Source organism: Oncorhynchus tshawytscha, linkage group LG24, assembly GCF_018296145.1.
Source record: "Oncorhynchus tshawytscha isolate Ot180627B linkage group LG24, Otsh_v2.0, whole genome shotgun sequence".
Lineage (NCBI taxonomy): Eukaryota > Metazoa > Chordata > Actinopteri > Salmoniformes > Salmonidae > Oncorhynchus > Oncorhynchus tshawytscha.
The window spans coordinates 13,805,197-13,828,331 of NC_056452.1; the positions used below are offsets into that span (position 1 = coordinate 13,805,197).

General features: G+C 44.5%; 1 protein-coding gene across 1 annotated transcript in view; it reads right to left on the minus strand.

Moving 5' to 3' along the window:
- Window positions 1–23,135, minus strand: part of dnah3 (dynein axonemal heavy chain 3) — a 48,059-nt gene that overhangs the window by 12,306 nt on the left and 12,618 nt on the right. Inside the window, exons 18-48 of the mRNA XM_042305212.1 lie at window positions 22,726–22,937; window positions 22,300–22,391; window positions 21,667–21,781; window positions 17,673–17,789; window positions 17,234–17,413; window positions 16,993–17,129; window positions 16,391–16,592; window positions 16,214–16,306; window positions 15,984–16,094; window positions 14,554–14,668; window positions 14,234–14,432; window positions 13,938–14,046; window positions 12,733–13,023; window positions 12,478–12,569; window positions 12,147–12,366; window positions 10,746–10,880; window positions 10,490–10,601; window positions 10,050–10,291; window positions 9,156–9,256; window positions 8,711–8,816; window positions 8,370–8,499; window positions 7,941–8,177; window positions 7,365–7,468; window positions 6,887–7,181; window positions 6,047–6,226; window positions 5,683–5,806; window positions 3,889–4,045; window positions 3,614–3,757; window positions 3,032–3,391; window positions 408–714; window positions 68–233 (exon numbers count right to left, since the gene is read on the minus strand). Of these exons, the coding sequence (XP_042161146.1) occupies window positions 68–233; window positions 408–714; window positions 3,032–3,391; window positions 3,614–3,757; window positions 3,889–4,045; window positions 5,683–5,806; window positions 6,047–6,226; window positions 6,887–7,181; window positions 7,365–7,468; window positions 7,941–8,177; window positions 8,370–8,499; window positions 8,711–8,816; window positions 9,156–9,256; window positions 10,050–10,291; window positions 10,490–10,601; window positions 10,746–10,880; window positions 12,147–12,366; window positions 12,478–12,569; window positions 12,733–13,023; window positions 13,938–14,046; window positions 14,234–14,432; window positions 14,554–14,668; window positions 15,984–16,094; window positions 16,214–16,306; window positions 16,391–16,592; window positions 16,993–17,129; window positions 17,234–17,413; window positions 17,673–17,789; window positions 21,667–21,781; window positions 22,300–22,391; window positions 22,726–22,937 (5,185 nt within the window). The remainder of the gene's footprint in view (window positions 1–67; window positions 234–407; window positions 715–3,031; window positions 3,392–3,613; window positions 3,758–3,888; window positions 4,046–5,682; window positions 5,807–6,046; window positions 6,227–6,886; window positions 7,182–7,364; window positions 7,469–7,940; window positions 8,178–8,369; window positions 8,500–8,710; window positions 8,817–9,155; window positions 9,257–10,049; window positions 10,292–10,489; window positions 10,602–10,745; window positions 10,881–12,146; window positions 12,367–12,477; window positions 12,570–12,732; window positions 13,024–13,937; window positions 14,047–14,233; window positions 14,433–14,553; window positions 14,669–15,983; window positions 16,095–16,213; window positions 16,307–16,390; window positions 16,593–16,992; window positions 17,130–17,233; window positions 17,414–17,672; window positions 17,790–21,666; window positions 21,782–22,299; window positions 22,392–22,725; window positions 22,938–23,135) is intronic.

Genomic DNA, 23,135 nt, shown 5'->3' on the forward strand with positions numbered 1-23,135 from the left:
TAGCTTGTAGCTAAATCTACAGAGAGAGACACTCTAGCTGGATGTTATGAGTGTATCAGTTTCTTACTGTAGCCTGACGTTGTCCTCCAGCTCCACGTCCTCCAGGAACTTGTTGGCCACCATCTCCAGAGCGTCTTTAGGCCAGGCCTGGAACCAGTCGATGGTGCAACAGTTGATGAGGGAGGGGAACATCCTCAACCGGTTTCGGAAGGCGTCCCCAATCGGGCTCATTGCTATTCCAAAGACAAACACCATCACTATTTGGACATGAAGACTCTTAAAGCAAGGTAACTCTAAAAGCCACAATGGATGTGGGATTGAAATCATCACAATTACCAGTAAGGAGATTAAGTATGGGGGGTAACCTGGTAATAATACTAAATGTATGAAATGTTGAAGGTACCCACCGAGCACAATGTGAAGGTTTGCCTTGACACGCTCGATGAAGAAGTTGTACATGGAGAGTGGCGTTGCGTCAATCTTCTTGCCCTCCATGCGTGCGATGCCCTGTACCTTGTCGATGATGTCGGCGCGCTCGTCGGCTGGGAAGATGTTGGGCACGTCGCCTGTGTTGAGCAGCATGTTGATGTCCTCCACAAAGGCCTCATCCTTGATCTGGCTGTCATTGAACAGGAACACCATGTTCTTGCCCTGCAGGCCCGCCTTCAGCATCAACCGCTTTAGGTCGTCGCGCCACTCTGACACTCCGTAGTTCTTGGTGAATAAATGAATTCATGATTTGGACTTATGGACTTATTTCCAGACTTTCATGGACTTTATCAGACGGGTAAAAGAATGGGCAGGACTGACTGTACTTTGGTCACTAAAGGCGCTTAACATACAATCCAAATGGGAATACATATAATACATACAATATACAAATGGAAACCATCATCAAGACTACACAAGATACGTAGCCTAATTAGCATGACCTCGAAAGTCGAAGAAAACCCTTACAGTTACCCATGAGTACTTCTCAGAACCTTCTTTCAAACCCTCCCTCTGGCCCTGGGATTTAGAGACAAACTTTGTGACTTCTTACAGCTGAGGTAAGCTACCAACCCCCAACCTCAGTCTGTGTCTATTGTCCTGATGCAGGACAATAGACACTTCACATCTATGTGTTAGGGACCAGGTTGCCAGGGAACAGAGTCAGCTGACCCTGGCAGCCAATCAGTGGTCTAGCCTGGAGTTGCCACCAAACACGATGCCACAACGGGCCTCCCTTCACACGCCCAGACTGGCAACAACCCGGTCTCCACAGCTCCCGTCGCCAGTCCTCAACCAGAACCCCATTCAGTCCCATCCAATGCGCTCCAGTCAGCCAACCCAATGACAGAGGTTCAGCCAGACCAGAGACTATGAGTGCCCGAGCCTGTCCCGTGACGGCTACTGAGGCCCGAGTTGTCCCAGAAGCCGGCCGAGCTCCACTCCACACCCCAGCCGGGGCCAATACGAGCAGCATCTGAGCAAGACAAGCCGCTGCCAGTGTTGCAGCCTGCCGTGAGACCAACAGAGCTCAAGGAAGTCGAGACGTTGCCAGAGCTGCAGCCCGACCAGCAACCACCAGCACTCAAGCCTACTTTGCCTCTACCTGCATACTGCCAGTCGGATCTGCAGCCACCGGTGCCTGAGTCATTACCACAACCGAAACCTGAGGACACACTCCTGCTAGTGTCTGGACCAACCATCACCAGACTCAACTCCATTGCTGGTCCCTACACAGCCTGCTGCCCTTGCAGACCTGCTTGGCCTGAGCCTGACGCCCAAGCCGACTCGTCAGACAGAGTCCCAGTCGACGTCCCATCCAGCACTAGAGCCTCCAGCACCATGTCCTCTGGACCTGCAGTCGGCTGACCTGACACACTATCTGGTCTCAGTATCCACTGCCGTTCTCGAGAACCAGTCAAGCCCTGAACTGGGCGCATCGCCAGACCCAGCACCAGCACTGGGTCCGCTACCCGGCCCTGTCCTGGACCCACCGGCCGACTCAGCTCCAGTCCTGGGTCTGCCATCTATTCTTGTCCCAGAACCAACACCATCGTCTAACCCAGCGGCAGTCCTCCCACTATGGCTCTCATCGGCCCATGTGGGCAGAAAACGCCACTGCCAAACCCACAACCAGCACTGGGTCTGAGGTTTCATACCACCCTCAGGACACCGCCTAATCCGGCGGCAACCCTGGATCTACCGCCCGGACCAGATCTAGGCCTTCCTCTGGGTCCGGAACTGAATACACATCCTGCCCCCTTGGGAGAGCGACCACCCAACCAGCACTCTCGCCCTGAAGATGCCTGGCCCACCTCGTTGGGATGATCTCCTCCACCAGCCTGGACACCTCCAGCAGCACCAGCATGGACCACCCTGACTCCTTCTAGACAGCCCAGCCTCACAGACCCTATGAGCACCTTGTCCCTCACTGGCCGCTCCATCCATTCCACTGAAAGGGTGGCGACATTTTGGGGCGGCTGTAGAAAACCGTTACAGTTTCCCATGAGTACTTCTCAGAACCCTCTCTCTGGCCCTGGGACTTTGTGACTTCTTATTTTGTCCTGTTGCAGAAGACCCTTCAAACCTATGTGCTAGGGACCAGGTTGCCAGGGAACAGAGTCAGCTGACCCAGTTAGCCAAAGTGCCTAGTCAGGGGTTGGAGACCCAAGTCTGCCATTGAACTCTTTAGTTGTATCCAGGAGGGCAGGTTGAGACAACCTCTATAAACTCCTGTCCTCCAGCTCAACTCACATCTGAACCCTTTCCAAATGGAAAATCCTTCATCTGGACTCAATGACTGGTGTTTAGAGCGTTGTTGACCATTAACCACTACACCACTATCACTACCACTACCACCTGCTCTGTAAAGTCATGTGTCTGTTTGGGGTGACAATAGTGTGGATTGTATCCCTGTCTCCTGCTGGTCATTATCAGTCCTCTTACCTGTATATTTAAACCGGTACCTCTATCGGAGACCAGCTATTGTGGCGCTATTTTTCACTAAGCACATTAACCTTCATAGTTTTCTTGATCCAGTTACCTTGGTTAGCTCAATCTGGAAGAGGTCGTAATCGTTGATGAAGGTGCCCAACTTGGTGGCGCTCTGCCGTCCTGAGCCCCCGATGCCCACCAGGAGAAGATGCCCGTTGTCCTGCTTGAGCACACGGCAGATACGTGAGATGTGCTCGATGGCAAACTTGAACATAACGAGGGACATGGGTGCCTTGCTGATGTTGTTGAACTCGTCCAGGTAGTAGTCCATGACGTTGGTCAGAGCGTGCAGGTCAGTGATCTCGTCGTAGGCCTTGGCATCCGAGTCGGGCTTGGCGTAGTCTCCAAAGAACAGGCTGCGGATTGTCTCGTCCACAACCTTGCCGCTAGGCGTCAGGTGGGTCAGCAGCTACATACAACAGGGGGCAGTAGAATGGATTTAGAGTAAATAACATGTGCATTGCCCTTGAACTAATAACCATTAGACTAAGTTCAATTCAGTCCCTTCAAATAAATCTCACATACACTAATGCAGAAGCCTGACAGAAGATACATGGTAAATCTTCGAAAGGCAATGATCATCCAACAATGAAGAACTGTGAATGTATAAAAAGGGTCATGTGGAACTTACCTTATCCATGGTCTGCTTGAAGTAGCCGGAGGTTCTCTCCTTGACAATGTTGAAGAATGTCTCTCTGTCCTCGTTATCGATGAGGCGGTCGTAGAACACACGGTAGACCTCATGGATCCACAGGCGGATCAGCTTGTCTCCCTCCTGCTCACACAGAAACAGATCATACATAAATGATATATATATTTGTATTTTTATAAGGTAAATTATTTAGTAAACAATTTATATAGAAGTTGTATAAACGTTAACTATGAGCTGTTGTCGTCTGGCCTTGCCTGGAGGTGCGTGGGTGGACTGAGCAGCACCCCGCGGATCACCCTGGCAAAGTCCCTGAGGTTGAAGATGTAGTGGGACTTGGAGGGAGTGGGCAGGAAACTCTCCATGGCATCCTGATAGACAGCCATGGTGGCCTGCACCATGATCTTCCCCAGTCTGGACACACAGACAACATACAGTGCATTCGTAAAGTATTCAGACCCCTTGACATTTTCCACATTTTGTAATGTTATAGCCTTATTATAAAATGTATTAAATTGCTTTTTTCCCCCTCATCAATCTACACACAATACCCCATAATGACAAAGCAAAACCTCTGGCTAAGGCTGGGCCACTCAAGGACATTCAGAGACTTGTTCCGAAGCCACTCCTGCGTTGTCTTGGCTGTGTGCTTAGGGTCGTTGTCCTGTTAGAAGGTGAACCTTCGCCCCAATCTGAGGTCCTAAGCGCTCTGGAGCAGGTTTACATCAAGGATCTCTCTGTACTTTGCTCTGTTCATCTTTCCTCGATCCTGACTGGTCTTCCAGTCCCTGCCACTGAAAAACATCCCCACGGCATGATGCTGCCACCACCATGCTTCACCGTAGGGATGGTGCCAGGTTTCCCCCCGACGTGACGCTTGGCATTCGGGCCAAAGAGTTCAATCTTGGTTTCATCAGACCAGAGAATCTTGTTTCTCATGTTCTTAGAGTCCTTTAGGTGCCTTCTGGTAAACTCCAAGTGGGCTGTCGTGCCTTTTACTGAGAAGTGGCTTCCGTCTGGCCACTCTACCATAAAGGCCTGATTGGTGGAGTGCTGCAGAGGGGTTTGTCCTTCTGGAAGATCCTCCCATCTCTACAGAGGAAATCTGGAGCTCTATCAGAGTGACCATCAGGTCCTTGGTCACCTCCCTGACCAAGGCCTGACTGACCAAGGCCTTTCTGCCTCGATTGCTCAGTTTAGACGGGCGGCCAGTTCTAGGAAGAGTCTTGGTGGTTCCAAACTTCTTCCATTTAAGAATGATGGAGGCCACTGGGTTCTTGGGGACCTTCAAAGCTGCAGAAATGTTTTGGTACCCTTCCCCTGATCTGTCCCTCGACACAATCCTATCTCGGCGCTCTACGGACAATTCATTCGACCTAATGGCTTGGTTTTTGCTCTGACATGCACTGTAAACTGTGGGACCTTATATAGACAGGTGTGTGCCTTTCTAAATCATGTCCAATCAATTGAATTTACCACAGGGGGACTCCAATAAAGTTGTGGAAACATCTCAAGGATGATCAATGGAAACAGGATGCACCTGGTCTCAATTTGAAGTTTCATAGCAAAGGGTCTGAATACTTATGTAAATAAGTTATTTCTGTTTTTTTAAATCTACAAACCTGTTTTCGCTTTGTCATTATGGGGTATTGTGTGTAGATTGATGAGTAATTCATTTTATTTAATCCATTTTAGAATAAGACTGTAACGTAACAAAATGTAGAAACAGTAAAGCGGTCTGAATACTTTCCGAATGCACTGTAAGTCAGAGGTCAGAATGTATTCCATTGAGTGAGCTGATCCATTGGTCGCACATATAGGCTCTCTCTGTCCTTTCCTCAACAACAGAGATTGTTGGTTACATAAATTGTTGGTTACAAGCCTTTTAGGGGCCATTTGAATTGAACAGATATCATTTTCCATTTCATTCCTTTAACAGATATTAATTCATGTCTCTGTTCATCACCAAGTTCATCACTCTAAAACATAAATGGGCCTTAGAACTGCATAGCCTCTCAATTCTAGGTTTGAATACCTTTAAGACATCTCACCTATAGAAAGCAGCATCAAATCCCTTGCCAAAATGCCAGTCGGTAATGGAGGTGAATATCTTGCTCAGCGTCTCATGGTCAAAGGAGTCGATAGAAACAATATTCAAATGACGAGTGAAGCGGCCTATGATTTAAAAGAGAAACTAACTGGTAAACTTTTACAACAAAATGATATGCACATTGAGAAAACCTACCTACTTGAAAGGTAAAACAATTTATGCATACCAAATCACTGAAGCAAAGGGTCTTGTTCAGAGAATTTTTTTTTAAATGGAGAGCTAATACCACAACTTTTTCAATAAGAAATGCAAATTGATGTGCCTTAATGAACATCACCCAGTACTGAAGGGCAAAGAAAGAGTACCTGTAATGTCATTCCTCCCCCCACCAGGGGGTCCCATAGCGGATACAAACAGAATGTCCACAATGTCAATCCTGGAGGTGTCCTTCTTGTCGTACCAGTGGTAGTGGTCGATCCACTGCCTCAGCAGCTCGATGGGTGGCTGGGCGCCATAGATCTCCTTGGCAGGCATGTTGAGGTCATCTGATAGATCAAAGGTCACTAGGGTGAATCTCAATTGTATTTCCTTGATTACTCACATCCTCTCTCCTCACCCACTTTTTAAAATGTATTGGAGAAGAAAATTCAAGGTTCCTCCCTTCTGACCTTCTTCAACAATGCGTTTTGAGCAGGGGAGAACGACTGCCCCCTCTCATTAAAGCCACAAAGTTCAAAGCTGACCGTGGTACTGCAGGCATTGTTTGTAGAAAACAGGATCCCCCATTATAGTGAATGGGAAAATGACAATCTTTGTGGATAATCTTTGTGTAAATAAATGAACGATTCTAAGACAATCATGGTACCAACAATTGCTTCTATTACACCAGATGTATGTCCTTGAACCACACAGAATAAGTTCTAAGGATAATTTAGTTGCTAATTGCAGCCTGCAGTACCTTGGTCGGTTGAAATACTCAATGAGAGGCCGCAACACTAAGCTAGCCTGCAATGTCACTTCCTGGAGTAGCTCAAACTGCACATGTTATGTATCCATGAGATGCCATCTTAACCAACTTTTTTGGCTTCAAATGCTCTATTGAGTCTTTATACGGATTAGGGTGCCATGTCAGACGCACCTGTGTTAAGCATTGAGTAGCATGGGCACAGTAATGTGCTCCACTGAGTGCCCTACTCATTCCTTACCCACGTAGACAACACACTTCTTTCCCATGGGTGGCCCGAACACGCCCTTCCTCCGTCGGTCCAGCTTGCCCATGATGATGTCCTGGGTCTGGTTGGCTGAGGTGCGCGCTGAGAAGTTGATGCAGTTGGGTGTGTAGCGCTCCTTAGGAAGCTTGAGCAGAAAGCTGTTGTTGATGACTGACTTGCCCGTGCCGGTGGGCCCCACGAACAGCATGGGCACCTCGTGGGCCAGGTAGGTCTGCAGGAAGAACAGCTGACGGGCTGTCTCCATGGTGGGGATGATCAGGTCTGACACCTAATAGCGGGAATAGAGAGAGAGAGAGAGAGAGAGAGAGAGAAGGGGAATTTTAGAAAAAGAGCATGACAACCTGGTTACTCCCATTTGAACCCCTCCAATCACTAGTAAACTGACAAGGAGAAGAGAGATTTTACAGAACATAGCCACCCAGTTATAGCTCCTCTAAGGTAAACAACTGACATTGGCTCCAGCGGCAATAGTGGACTCCTCTTTGGTGATGGAATCAGTCCATGTATTCCACTGCCCTGTGCCCTGCTTGTGGAAGTAGTAGTCATAGATGGTGCCTACAGAGGGGAAAAAATTAGAAATATGACTAATTGTACCTTTGATTCTTTCACTTGCTCAATACAATAATTAAATCAAACTTTATTATATAGCACATTTCTTACAACAAATGCATTTCAAGGTGCTTAACAAATAAAAGAATACAACGTGAAGAAGATAAAACAAAAAACGTTTCTGTGCAAATGTAAAATCAAGATAGACATCGATAAAATGAAGAGATAAATTGAAATAGTAAAACAATAGTAAGATAACCGTGGATATGAGAGACTAACGCAGCAATAAATAAAAGGCGATAAAATAAGATACTTAGAAAGGGATGAATTAAATCAAGTAGATCATATGCCTAAGAGAACTAAAAGCACCCTGGGTAAAAGCACGGCTAAAAGGTTATGTCTTAAGCTGCAACGCTTTGGGAATGTTGTCAGGTATGGTTGTCAGTCACAGCACAACTCATTGATAGGGTCATGTCACCTCTCTCAGGGAAAACGTTGTTCTTGGTCAGTTTGACACTTTTGGGCCGGGGGTGGTTGTCATCCATGCCCATGATCAGGTTCCTGTAGAAGGCGTCAAACTTATTGCGGCTGTCCCCGTTGATGGTCCCGCCCACGCTCCACACCACAGCGAATAGGAACAGGCCCTGCAGCCACATGGTCACCTGCTGACTGGACATGGGCTCCGTGCCATCGGCCCCCGATGATGCAATGTCGTCTGGTGAAGCAGTACATGCGCAGCAACACACACAAAGGAACGCATTCACGCGCATACATACAGTACATGAATTCAAGGTCATCAATCAATAAGAAAGGTCTTGTAAACCGTCTCCAGACAGATATAACACAGTTTATGTTTGGACTTCATAGTTTGGACATTGTATCCTGAAACAGCTGTGTGTTGGCTGACCTAGGAGACAGGTGTAGAGCCTCATCAGGCTGTAAGCCAGGTGGATGGGGGATGTCGACACCAGGAAACGACACTCTCTGGAGATGAAGTCCAGACAGGGCTGGACCAGCCAGTTGAACATGTCTACAATCTGCAGAAAGACACGAGATGGTGTGTCACACATAATACAATGGAAAGGGGATACCTTGTCAGTTGCACAACTGAATGCATTCAACCGAAATGTGTCTTATAACCCAGTGGACAAAGCGTGGTACAAATCATTGATTATGCTGTATGGGGATAATGGACCTTCCTTAAGTAAAACAAAAAAAAAAGTGTTTTTTTTATGTGTCTGTTCTCACCAGGTCTCTATGTTCAGTGCTCAGGCTCTCGGGCAAGGTGTCCATGTAGGAGTCTCTGAGAGGGGCCCAGCCTAACTGGTGAGGCTCCATGTAGATCATACCACATCTGAAGATACAAGGACAGTCAGCCAGCCATGTACAATTCATTAAGTGGCAAATCCTAACTTCCACCTAAGTCAAATTTTCACTTAGTCATCCATTAATGTCAATGGAAAGCTAAGTGAACATTCAAGTTAAGTGGAAGTTAAGATCCACCCCTAAAAGCAGAACAATGATTTCTTCATCAAAGTATCAACAACCAGCAACCAACTTGCTATACTGCCACTGGTTGACTCAACACCCAACCAGAACGGTTTGCTCCTTTCCTCCAGTCACAAAATACAGTAAGCCACAACATATAGAATTTGAGGACACTACTTCTCAAAAAAAAAACACCCCCACTTACCTGCTGACCGTAGCTGGGGAGGCCTGCTCCAGGTCGGCCGTCTCAAAGATCAGACTCATCTTAGCGCTCATCTGGATGATCTCACCACTCATCAGACACAGCTACAGAGAACAAAGTACAAAACCTACCTTAGTGTTTGGCACTAGACAAACAGGGCACTAGTTATTTAAGCAATGGACAATGTACTACTGTCCAAATAGGGCAAATCATGGTAAAAGGTGACTTGTAGTCACTGGAAGAAGTAAAAAAAGAAAACTCAATTTACTCAAAGCAGACAGGTATAATGCTTAGTTACTTGTTATACGCGTGTACGCCTCTATAACTTCATATTATAAAGCTTATATGTTATGTCTCTCTATAACCAGATTTCCATCCATCCAACCAACCATCCAACTTTTTTATGAGAGTAAAATACATATATAGAATATATAGAAACAGCGACTTTGTCGGTAAACTTTCCAAATGTCGACAAAACAAAATACGCTAGACAAGGTGGGATCTTTTTGTGTCGGTAAAATGAATAATGCGAGAAATGGCGGTGGAAACGCTTTTATGCGCAAATATTGATATAATAACCATCATACAGAAGTAAACTTGGGATCACACTATGACTCGGGAAAGCATACAGTTTATTAGGCTACAGATGAAATAAGTTAGGAGGATGAACTTCACAAGTGAAAGTGCACAGCGATGATCTTGATGCTCCTTTCCAATAAATATTGAGGGTCTTATTCTGGTGACATGATGATCAATGCTTGGCCTTTTATCCCCAATAAGTCAATTTGATGGAAAAACATCTCTGGTGGGAAAATCTTTTTTGTAGATTTTAGAATATTTGCATGAAAATCTGTTGCCAATTGAATGGAAACCTAGTTAATGAAGCTAACTCCTTACCTTCTTGTTGTCGTCCAGCACGGTGTTCATGTTCTCGATCCACACCGCGTCGATGGGCCCGTCGAAGAGGATCCACTGGCGGTCGTCCGAGGTGGAGACGGCCTGCTCCCTGAAGGAGACGGCCAGCACCCCGTCTGACCACTCGTGGCTGACCGGGTCGAAGCAACCGTACAGCTGGCCCATGGTGATGGCCTTGGGGTTGATGATCCGGTAGTCGACCGCAAACTCCTCCATCAGACCAGCTGGGGGTAAAGAGGATGTCAGAGGATGGAAACATGGTGACCATAAAAAATAGAATATAAAGTGTGTATCAGATTTTGTAGTTGGTGTAATTTATATGTAGTTGGTGCAATTTATTTGTAGTTGCCAAAACTGATGCTGCTTATGGCTTGATAATGTGGACTTTCGATGTCATGAAGTTGCTGTCTGGTAGGACTGACCTTCAAACAGATCACCCAGGGCCCCAGCCAGGACTTTATAGGCAGAGGTCTTCCCACCCAGAGGGTCTCCCACGATCATGAAACCGTGACGCACCAGCATCATATCATACACCTATCAACGCGAAAGAACCAACGGGAGGAATTCTTACAGCACTGACCCTTATTTAACCACAATGTTTTCGAATAATAGGTGAAGTTGAGGCATCAGTGTCACTGAGAAGGACAGAGAAATGCTGCCATTTTGTTTTTGGATTACCTGGATGATTTTGCCGATGAACCAGGGCACGGGCTGGAGCTGGAGCTTGGTGATGTTGTCATTCAGGGCCTGCATGAGAAGATCGTAGTCTGGTTTGGGAAGGACCACCCCAGGGAAGAGATCCGATATGATACCCTATGGATACAATTCAAGCATACAGTCATGTGTGAAAGACAGAGATAGAGATAGGACAGTTTAAATGTTTAAATGTGCACTAAGGTGGAAAAGCTCAGAAAGCTTTGACAGAATTTGCCTCTCTGGAGAAACATAAAATTACTCAGTTTGTAATGATGACATTGGTGCATAGGTGCATAGTGTTACCTAGTGTTGGTTTTTCAGTGTAACATTTATACTGTTAATTCCAGAGTGAAATTAGCACTGTAAATGTTAAATTAACACTTATTGGAGTAAATGAACCCCAGTGTTGGTTTTAATAACAAGAGTTAAACTAAAACCACACCCATCATTATCAGATTTCCCAGCATGCTCTTATTGCAGGTGTATTTTTAGAGTCAGTTAAGAACAAATTCTTATTTACAATGACAGCCTAGGAACATTGGGTTAACTGCCTTGTTCAGGAGCAGAACGACAGATTTTTAGCTTGTCAGCTTGAGGATTCGATCTAGCAACCTTTTGGTTACTAGCCCAACGCTCTAACCACTAGGCTACCTGCCGTATGCTACTCAAATATAAATAACATACATTTTTCTACACTAATCCAATCTGTTACTTGGACTTGTTGCACCAGTTACTGAAATGGTTGTTCCAGTTAAGATGCTTTAGGTAATCTCATATCTTATTCTTCCCAAATCTGGCAGTCATTCTAAATGCAGGTTGTAGGTGAATACAAATATTTGAGATCCCCACTCTGGCTGGATTCTAATAGGAATTACACATCACGTTGCTAGCCAGCATAATGTGACTTGATGTGGCCCGTAAACAATGAGTTTGAGGCAACTGTATTAAGGTAAAACTAGGCCCTCAAAATAAGGCCTTATGAAATATGTATTGTAATACTTACATTTTAATGGTAACATATTTGCTTAGGATCTCATCTGGTAAAGGCCACAGGACTGAACATGAATGAATGTAACCACCATTTCTCTCTCACTAACAAATCAGTCATGGGTGGTAACTCATCACTCGAAAGGCACACTAGGAAATGCAAAGTGGTAATTTAACACTGAAAAGTGTGGACCCGTATGGACACTGGAACTGTGTTTAAATTGAACTCTTAGTGTTGATTTAACACTGGAGAATTTGCTGTGTGACAATGATGACATTGGTTACCTAGATAGAGAACTCATGTCAAAAAAAACAGCCTGATAAGATATACAAAATCAGGTGTTTACCAAATCAGTGTGACAAAGCTGAATAATGCCGAAACATAAGCAACATTACTTGAAACAGAGGCACATCCTGGGCCAGAAACTTGGCCATGTTGACGTCCATCAGTGCTCTGAGCAGCAGAACACTCTCGTTCTCCTTCGGGTACTTCAGTTTTAGGTTCCCCGCGGCAGTCAGGACTGATTTCACGGCGCGCATACCATAGTCGTAGTGATGCTGCGAGGACAGCTGCTCTGAACACAGGCGGTAGGTTGCCACAATCTTCCCGGCAAGACTGATAGGAACACCAAGAAAGTTTGTTTTTTTGAGTCAACGTGAGAAGTTAGAGAACTATGTATGACAAGACAACCACAACAGATGAGTTATATATCGGTATGATTCATACCTGCGAGACTCGATAAAGCCCACAGAGTAAAGTGAGATCTCACCAATGAGACCATAGTCAGGCACCATCATAGCCACCGTACGGAAAAGAACCTGCAAGAGAAGATTGACAGCGCCACACTCCCAATCTCATTGTTTTTCTTGCAATAAACCTAATGCAAAACTAGTTGAACTATACAATGTAAATTGTGACCTATCCCTTTTAAGTTTCAAATAACGACTGTTGATCCTATAGTCAGTGGTAGGTGTACTGTACCTTGAGGTTGTCTGGGAGCTCGGCCCTGCCTGCATAGCCAGGGTTCATGGTGATGAAGACAGAGCAGGTGGGATTGAGGGACAACTCGGTCCCCTCAAACATGAAGGTCTTCAGGTCCCTGGCGATGGCCTGCTGGATACTCAGCACCTGCTGGGCCACCACAGACAGCACCTCCACTTCGATTCGGTTGAACTCGTCGAAGCAGGCCCAAGCCCCGGATTGTGCCAGTCCTTTGAAAAACTTACTCATGGCCTTGTAGTCCAGGCCGTCAGAGCAGTTGAACACCACACACTGAGAGAAGCAAAGAACAAGACATAACAAATCAAATTGTAGTGAATGAATGCAATTAAATATGATACCTGAAGACTGAACAAACTTTGGGTGAAAAGTTAAGACAGTAATGCATTAGTAGGGTTCTCTAGTGGCGCAGTGGTTTAAGGCACTGCATCTCAGTGCTTGAGGCGTCACTACAGACACCCTGGTATGAATCCAGGCTGTATCACAACCGGCCGTGGTTGGGTGGCGCACAATTGGCCCAGCATCATCCAGGTTTGGCCGGTGTATATAAGAATGTTCTTAACCTATTAGAGACTCAACAAAGCTCCACCAACTCAAGGTCATGGAGAGAGTTCTGTTGGAAGAATGTTATATGTTTCTTCATAACACCGAAACTGAAATCAAAACAGACTGGCTCACTACACCCTTGTTGGAGAGAATGCAGTCTATTGAGGTTGGATCACTCTCATATCTTTTGGACTTGCCCCGCAATCTAAACTTACTGGGGAGAAATAAGATCTAACATTGAAAAAATAATGGGATTTGACATAGAACAAACATTCATTTCTTTGTACTTGGGTGAAATACCTGATAACTTACACAATAGAGAAAAGTACCTCTTGAAGGTCCTACTGGCAGCCAGTAAAAAGGCTATCACTAGGAAATGGCTACAAAAAGACCCTCCCACAGTGACACAATGGATAGACATTGTAGAAGAAATACACCACATGGAGCGTATGACCTTTGCTTTAAGAACACAAGAGGAGAGAGGTCAGGAATACTGGGGAAAAAGTGATCTTTTTTGTTGTTCTTTTTTAAAAACTTTACTTTCTTTGTGTTCCTATAATAAAAACAAATTTAAAAAAATAATGTTCTGAACTGACTTGCCTAGTTGAATAAAGGTAAAAAAATACAAAATGATCATGTACCTGCTTAGCCAGAGCTTTGGCCAGATCCTTGGTGGTCTCAGTCTTGCCTGTCCCTGCAGGGCCCTCGGGGGCTCCTCCCAGGTTCAGCTTTAGGGCACCCATCAGTGTCCTATGGGAACATGTAACATGCAACCTCCAATATGACATGACTGTTCTCTTTCAGTAACTTTCAGTATCCTTATGGAATAAAGTTATGTACAGCAACTGTACCCATGTATGTATCCTTGCATTATAACCATGGTCATTACTATGTTAGTGGTAAGTCAACCAAGTCGAGGTTACAGTTGATGACTGACCTATAGCAGCGGTCAGTGAGTGGGGTGATGACCAGACGGCCGGAGTTGCCCAGGTACTCGTAGCCGTACTTGACAGTGGTGGTGATCATACGCAGGCGCACGTCTCCGTCCTCCCAGAAGTACCTCAGCTGACTGATCCAGGAGAAGTCATTCAGGGAGGAGATACGGTCCTCAGCCAGTTTAGCTACCACGTCCCGAGCTGGGAGAGAGAGGAGAGAGTGTGTGAGTGAGAAGAAGTGTGTGTGAGAGAGATCTGGCACCGACTTCTTCTGGGGTGAACTCAGAAGAAGAACTAATATTAAGGAAAAAGTGAGAAATACCGTGGACATCAATGACTGTGAGAGCTCCTAAGGTCATTCTGGCCCCTCCATTCAGCTTTCCACGCACCAGCTCCACAATGTCAGCTATTTGGGCATTGCTCTTATCCACATAGGCCTTAGAATGGATCAACATATACAGTACCAGTGAATAGTTTGGACACACCTACTCATTCAAGGGTTATTCTTTATTTTTTTACTATTTTCTACATTGTAGAATAATAGTGAAGACATCACAACTATGAAAAAACACATATGGAATCATGTAGTAACCAAAAAAGTGTTAAACAAATATATTTGAGATTCTTCAAAGTAGCCACCCTTTGCCTTGATGACAGCTTTGCACACTCTTGGCAGTCTTTGGTCTGATGAGTCCAAATGTTAGATTTTTGGTTCCAACTGCTGTGTCTTTGTGAGACGCAGAGTAGGTGAACGGATGATCTCCGCATGTGTGGTTCCCACCGTGAAGCATGGATGAGGTGTGGTGGTGCTTTGCTGGTGACATTGTCAGTGATTTATTTACATTTCAAGGTACAGTTAACCAGCATGGCTACCACAGCATTCTGAAGCGATATGCCATCCCATCTGGTTTGCGCTTAGTGGAACTATAATTTGTTTTTCAACAGGACAATGACCAAGTGCTGCATCAGATGACCTGTCCTCCACAATCCCCCGAACTCAACCCAATTGAGATGTTTTGGGATGAGTTGGACAGCAGAGTGAAGGAAAAGCAGCCAACAAGTGCTCAGCATTTGTGGGAACTCCTTCAAGACCGTTGGAAAAGCATTCCTCATGAAGCTGGTTAAGAAAATGCCAAGAGTGTGGAAAGCTGTTAATTAAATAGAGGGAATTTGAAAGACAAGGGCATTTGATCAGCAACTGGGTCAAGTAGGCGGGGCTACATTAGGTGAATAATAGCACTGAATTTCTAAACACAGAGGCGCAACATCGCAAGACTTCCAGGAAGGCAGTCCAAGCAGGAGTTTGTGGTTAGAGAAGTCAATGAGAGAAGTAAGAATTTGTTCTTAACTGACTTGCCGTGTTAAATAAAGGTTAAATCTAATTTTAAAAAGTAAAAAATGTACTTAATTTTCTCAAAATCTAAAGGCACAACCTAGATTGGAGCCAATGTCTTAAGCAGTTGAACATGTTATTACTCCAACCTCATGAAAGTCACAAACTGACACGTTTTTCATTTTTGTCACAAAAAAACTTTACATCGAAGGTGTGCCTTTGATTTGACAGCCTGCACATGCGCAGTTCGACGCAAGACGACTGTTAGACCCGATGACGTGTTTCTGTGCATGAGCTTAGCTAGCCAACGTCGCCTTGACTTGCCTACAAGAGTGATCAGGGGTTTCCATAGGAGATGCAGTTTCTGCCTATCTTCATACTGTACTGTCTTTGGTAATGCTATGTATTAAGTGACTCACGTGCAGGGTATTGGTCTCGATGGCCTCAGAGACCTCACTGGTCCAGAAAATGGACGAGGCACAAATAACAACCTGACCAGGCCACTGCAACACCCACTTTTTCCTGGGGACCTGCAAAATAATCATGTGTAAAAAAATAAAAAATGAATACATTTGAAGTGTAATTGTCAATAAACATTTCAATTTACATTTTTTTTATTTTCTAAATTGTATTTATGTCTTTACTGTACCTCGACATACTGGTCCACTCCTTTGTGGATGACATCTCTAACGCTGGTCATCATCATGCTTTCCACCTGCTGTAGCCACTTCTCCACCATGCCCTGTATGGGATCACACCACACAGTCACATCAGTGTGTGTGTGTGTGTGTGCCTGAATGCTTGTGTGTGTGTCCTGCAATAGTACCTTAGCTTTGGCGGGGTAGAGCTTGGTGCTAAACGGCACTAACTCCTTCTCAGAACTGATCATGCCAGTGATCTCCAAGTCCTCTGTGAACTCCAGCTTGGCGATGCCCTCGAAGCACTTCTTCAGGTGGGGCTGGACACGCCTCGGGTCCTTTGTCTCTGACAGGATCTCCAGCAACTCATCGTTGGACAGGAAGAAGAATCTGTGGATTAGATTCAGTCAGTGAGTCCGAGATGGCAGCCTAGTCCCTATGTATTGCACTATAAAGGGAATAAGGTGCTCTTTCAGACACATCCTCCGACTCATTGCATTTTGATTGGAGCATAAGCCATTCACTGTGATTGAATTGAGATGTACCAGTTAAATACTAAATCAGTTGACAGTTCTGACAGTTCTCCAAGGGCCTGACTCTTCAAGGGCTAAATGGGCTACACAATCTTAACTCACAAGTCTCCCATAGACATGAATACCCACAAGATTGACGTAAATGCTAAAATACACAAATTTCATGTGAGCATTAACATACTTTGACAGTATAAGTACCACTGTATGTCAAAGTGACAGGCAATTTCAAAGAGAATGTTAATAGTTGTTAGAGTTACCTGGGGAAGAATAGTCTCTTTTTCTCCAGGTAGGTGTTGAGGCCTCTCTGGATATCCTCCAGAAATACATTGGCCTCCTCGAGACGGCCAAGCATGTTGGCCTGGTCTGTAGCCACCAGCACACGCGTGTCCTTCATCTGAACACACACATACAGGGTATTGGTCAAGATAAGGAAATCCCCACACACATATAGGCACGCACACACACACAGTCATTTCGGGGGGGGTGTGTGTGTCTCACCGCCTCAGCGATGATATCTTTCCAGTATCGGTCCACGATGGCAAACTTGCGTCCCTCCTCAGGCATCTGGGCGATGATGTCCTCAGAGCTGAAAATGGGCTCCAGGTAGAGCCAGGTAGCTTGACACTTCAACATGGAGTCCAAGATGTCCTGCATCATCAGCAACTTCTCCTCCCATTGCTGAGAACAGGGGGAGAAGGGAAAATAGAGATTTGAGATTGAAGTGAAAAGGATAAAGAAAGTGAGAGGTAAGAGAAAGAAGAAAGAGAGAGTGAGAAAAACAGAAAGATTTAAAAACCCTTAGAATGAATGTACAATACGAACGTACATTACAGGAGAACATTGGCGAGTATCAATTTCATGGCCATGAATGATCTCAACTGGGATGTCACCCAATCCAGTAGACCAGAGATGACAGGTGGCAGTGTGATGATCCTACCTTACAGTCAGCCTCTATGGGCTTGATGAAGGGTGACCCTCGCATGGTCTGGGTCTTGATGACGTGGTCGTCTAGGAGCACTTGGATGTCGTCCACTGCAGATACAATACTCGTACCCTGCACACACACACACACACACACACACACACACACACACACACACACACACACACACACACACACACACACACACACACGGAATAAGAGATGGCTTCTTTCCACACCCAACATCACACAGCACACATCAAACTGAACCATTCTGGCCTATTAAAGGCCCAGTGCTGTAAAAAACATGATTTCGCTGTGTTTTATATACAGTATCAGTCAAAAGTTTGGACATAGCTACTCATTCAAGGGTTTTTCTTAATTTGTAATTTTTCTATATTGTAGAATAATAGTGAAGACATCAAAACTATGAAATAACATATATGGAATCATGTAGTAACCAAAAAAGTGTTCAATATTTGAGATTCTTCAAAGTAGCCAGCCTTTGCCTTGATGACAGGTTTGCACACTCTTGGTATTCTCTCAAACACCTTGTCATGACTTTTCCTTCTGAGTGAGGATCAAAGAGAGCCCCCCCACCCCCTCTCCCACCAGAGAGGAAGGGGGGGCGTTTTATGATTTTAACTTTCTCTCTCTTGCCTTTGCAGTATTGAGAATGGAATGTCTGAGTGTTAGAATAGAGACTTTGCAGTACTTTAACATCAAAAGATTGGATATTGAAACAATATTTCTAACATAAACCATGTGGGGAATGGTTGGTGGGGATCGAAACAATAATCATGTCATATAATTTAGCATTTTGTGATGTCATTACGGATGGTATAGCAAGATAACTATCTTTAAGAGCTTTCACAATGTAGTTTTGCATCTAAATGTTGTAAAACGTAGATGATTAAATATGAAACTAGTTGTGAAAAGATTAAATGTGATTTTGGCCTTCTAGATGAGAATTGTTTTTCATGTAAGCTTTTGCCGAGTCAGTGACCACGCCCATGTGAGCACAGACATTGTGGCAACGTGATGGAACCGCCCGCCAAGCCGAGTGCATAAAAGGACTGCTAACGAAATTTACAACAGACCAGTATATGTGCAGCGCGAGCTGAATACGTTGAAATGGTTGCAATTTAAATACAGACCTGCGTGACCGACAGCGTGAGGTGAATGTTACGAAATGGTTAAGACCCTCTGAAACTCGACGAGTGAAGAAGGCAAAGACTATACCAAACAGTCTCAGTCTGCAGCTGGGTAATGTAATGTAGTCTAGAACTTTGACAAAAGACACGAGAAAGATCCCTTCAAGCAACCATTGGAACGTCTGAAGGATCCATTCTAACAAGCACTTCCAGAACAAAGCAGCCTACTACAACGTAACTTTGACATGGTAGAGGTGTTACAGAGAAGATAGCCCTATTTGGTAAAATACCAAGTCCATTTTATGGCAAGAACAGCTCAAATAAGCAAAGAGAAAAAACAGTCCATCATTACTTTTAGACATTGTCAGTCAATCCAGGAAAATTTGAAGAACTTTCAAAACTTTCTTCAAGCGCAGTCGCAAAAACTATCAAAAGCTATGATGAAACTGGCAAGGACCACCACAGGAAAGGAAGGCAAGGACCACCTCTGCTGCAGAGGATAACTTCATTAGAGTTACCAGCCTCAGAAATGGCAGCCCAAACAAATGCTTCACAGAGTTAAAGTAACAGACACTGTTAGTAACAGACAACTGTTCAGAGGAGACTGCGTGAATCAGGCCTTCATGGTCGAATTGCTGCAAAGAAACCACTTCCTTGGTGTCCACATCACCAACAAACTACTACTATATCATGGTCCAAACACACCAAGACAATCGTGAAGAGGGCACAACAAAACCTATTCCCCCTCCAGAGACTGAAAATATTTGGCATGGGTCCTCAGATCCTCAAAAGGTTCTACAGCTGCACCATCGAGAGCATCCTGACTGTTTGCATCACTGTATGGCAACTGCCCGGCCTCTGACCGCAAGGCACTAAGCAGTGCGCACGGCCCAGTACATCACTGGGGCCAAGCTTCCTGCCATCCAGGACCTCTATACCAGGCAGTGTCAGAGGAAGGCCCAAAAACCTGCCAAATACTTCAGCCACCCTAGTCATACACTGGTCTCTCTGCTACCGCATGACAAGCGGTACCAAGTCTAGGTCCAAAAGGCTTCTTAACAGCTCCTACCCCCAAGCCATAAGACTCCCAAACAGCTAATCAAATGGCTACCCGGACTATTTGCATTGTCCCCCTCCCACCCCCATATTTACGCTGCTGCTACTCTCTGTCTATTATCCATGCATAGTCACTTTACCTCTACCTACATATTACCTCAATTAACAGGTGCCCCCACACACTGACTCTGTACCGGTACCCCCGGAAATATAGCCTCGTTACTGTTATTTTATTGTGGCTCCTTAATTATTATTATTATTATTTATTTTTTTTGATATATATATATTTTTAAATTGAACCTTTATTTAACTAGGCTTGTCAGTTAAGAACAAATTCTTATTTAAAATGACGGCCTACTCTGGCCAAACCCTAACCCGGACGACGCTGGGCCCTATAGGACTCCCAATCACTGCCGGTTATGATACAGCCTGGAATTGAACCAGGGTCTGTAGTGATGCCTCTAGCACTGTGATGCAGTGCCTTAGACGGCTGCACCAGTTTATTTTAGTAAATAGTTTAACACTTTTTTTCTTCTTAAAACTGCATTGCTGGTTAAGGGCTTGTAAGTGAGCATTTCACTGTAAAGTCTACACCTGTTGTATTCGGAGCGTGTGACAAATACAAATTGATTTGACTTGCTTGGGCCAAGAAACACGAGCATTAGTCTCTGTGAGACGCAGAGGTGAATGGATGATCTCTGCATGTGTGGCTCCCACCGTGAAGCATGGAGGAGGAGGTGTGATGGTGTGGGGGTGATTTGCTGGTGACACCGTCAGTGATTTATTTAGAATTCAAGGCACACTTAACCAGCATGGCTACCACAGCATTCTGCCGCGATACGCCATCCCGTCTGGCTTGCCCTTAGTGGTAATATAATTTTTTTTTCAACAGGACAATGACCCAACACACATACAGTCTGTGTAAGGGCTATTTGACGAAGAAGGAGAGTGATAGAGTGCTGCATCAGATGACCTGGCCTCCACAATCACCCAACCTCAATCCAATTGAGATGGTTTGGGATGAGTTGGATTGCAGAGTGAAGGAAAAGTAGCAAACACGTCCTCAGCATATATGAGAACTCTTTCAAGACTATGAAGCTAGTTGAGAGAATGCCAAGAGTGTGCAAAGCTGTCATCAAGGCAAAGGGTGGCTACATTGAAGAATACATTTTGATTTGTTTAACACTTTTTTGGTTACTACATGATTCCATATGTGTTATTTCATAGTTTTGATGTCTTCACTATTATTCTACAATGTAAAATCAAAAAATGAATAAAGAAACCCCCTTTTGACTGGTACTGTATATTTCCACACTATGAGGTTGGAATAATACTGAACAATTGTGAAAATTATGATAATGGCCATTTAGTGTAAGAGCTGTTTGTTTTGGTGGGAATTTTGGCCTACCTGATGACATCACCAGGTGGTAAATTATTTAATAGACCAATAAGAGTGTTCCAAACCTCTGCCTATAACAGCTCATTTTCAGTTTACCCCTCACACCAGTCCCAGACAGTCCTTGCTTGAGAAATTGTTCTTGCTAAGAAGCTATGTGAAAACAATCACAATAATGTACTTAATTGTTACCCAGAAATTATTTGATATTGAGATAAAAATGGCTGCATTGGGCCTTTAAGAAAGTTGATCCTGTCTAGGGTGTAATAGTATCTAATATTGGCATACTTGGTTACTTTTTAATAATTTATAAGTCCAGATGACAAATTCTGTAATTAGTTAATACTGTATGTGTGTGTATGTGTGTGTGTGTGTGCGCATTTGCGTGCCTGCTGCTGCTTACCGTGTCTCTGTAGGCAGTGAAGGCAAAGCAGAGCTCAGCCCATTCAGTCTTCATTTTCTCCATGGCCTTCTCCAGAGAGTACTCCTTACTGGCAGATGCCCCTATCTCCTCAAGCCTGAGAGTTGAGGAAGGAAAAGTCAGAGACAGCTTCACATTGTACAGCAAATCACAACCTAACACATTTATGGAAAAGAGCAGAAACCCACTGAAAACGGTATTATCACTCGGGCTGGGACAATACCAGTATCGCAATATTCTTTCCATAGCAAAAATGAAAACACGAAGCAGACCATACTCTTTGGTCCTTCATAAACCTGCTCTATGTAAAATATTGTGTGCTATAGCTTGGAAAATAAATTAAAGGTGACTCTGGATGACAACATAAATGATGTTTGTTTCCAATATTAGGGCTGGTTTCCTAAAGAGGTCAAATCCGCTTTGTGTTTTGTTTCCTTGCCACAGTATTAACGCGTAAGGTGCTACTGGTAAAACACTATACCACATTGAATGTCATTATGGTAATAAATCACCAATACATTCCCTGTTTCTCACCAACAATTATTTGGATTTCAGTTCCCTCCTATCTATCGCAATGCTAAGGCAGAGTGTAGTGTAGGAATGATGGGTTCTTACTTGTCGGAGAACTTGGACAGGCCCAGCTCCACCATGTTAAACAGTGAGGTGTCCACATCTGGCTTGACATCGAAGCCCACGATGGTGCTGATCTGAAAACAGGACACAGAGAAGCATCAATTATTCATCTCAGCTTCATGGATCACAGGTATGCAGGACTCACTGATCATCTTATCTGAGGTTGAACTGTCTGGTACTGATAAGAGTTGTACTTTGGCTACTGACTGTTAATGATAATAACGTTTTGTTTTTTTAAATAACAAAATATGACCCATTTTCAGACTAACTCCAATTTTAGGACAAGCTGACAATGTTTTGTAATGTGTTATCATACATAAATCCTTAAAAACACATTATATTCTGTCTCCTGGTTCAGTGTTGGTGCTCTGCTTCAGAGCTCCAGAGAGGGAGGGTTAGGGTACTGACTCTCTCCCAGTGACGGTCCTTGATGCCAGGATTACAGATGGTGGTGAGGATGGGCAGGTGCTGCTTGAATTTGTCGATCTTGATCTTGAAGCTGTCGGCCACGCGGCGCGGCCCTGACAGGTCGGAGAAGGACTTGGTCAGCTTGTACATGGTCCTCCACATAGTGACCAGCTCTTCTGAGATCTTCTCAGCATTCAGGTGGAGGAAGGGACCTGGGAAGTGAGGCGCAAGATGAGAAAGTACACAAACAAGTAAGCAAACAAACAATCATTTCGGACCACAATGTGTAGAAACAAAATATACAGTTATTACGGCAGTTCTTTCTATTAAAAATCTTATGCGTGGAACCATTAAAGTTATAATACCAGTTGACATTTATCATAAAACTATGATACATCTTGATAAATGTT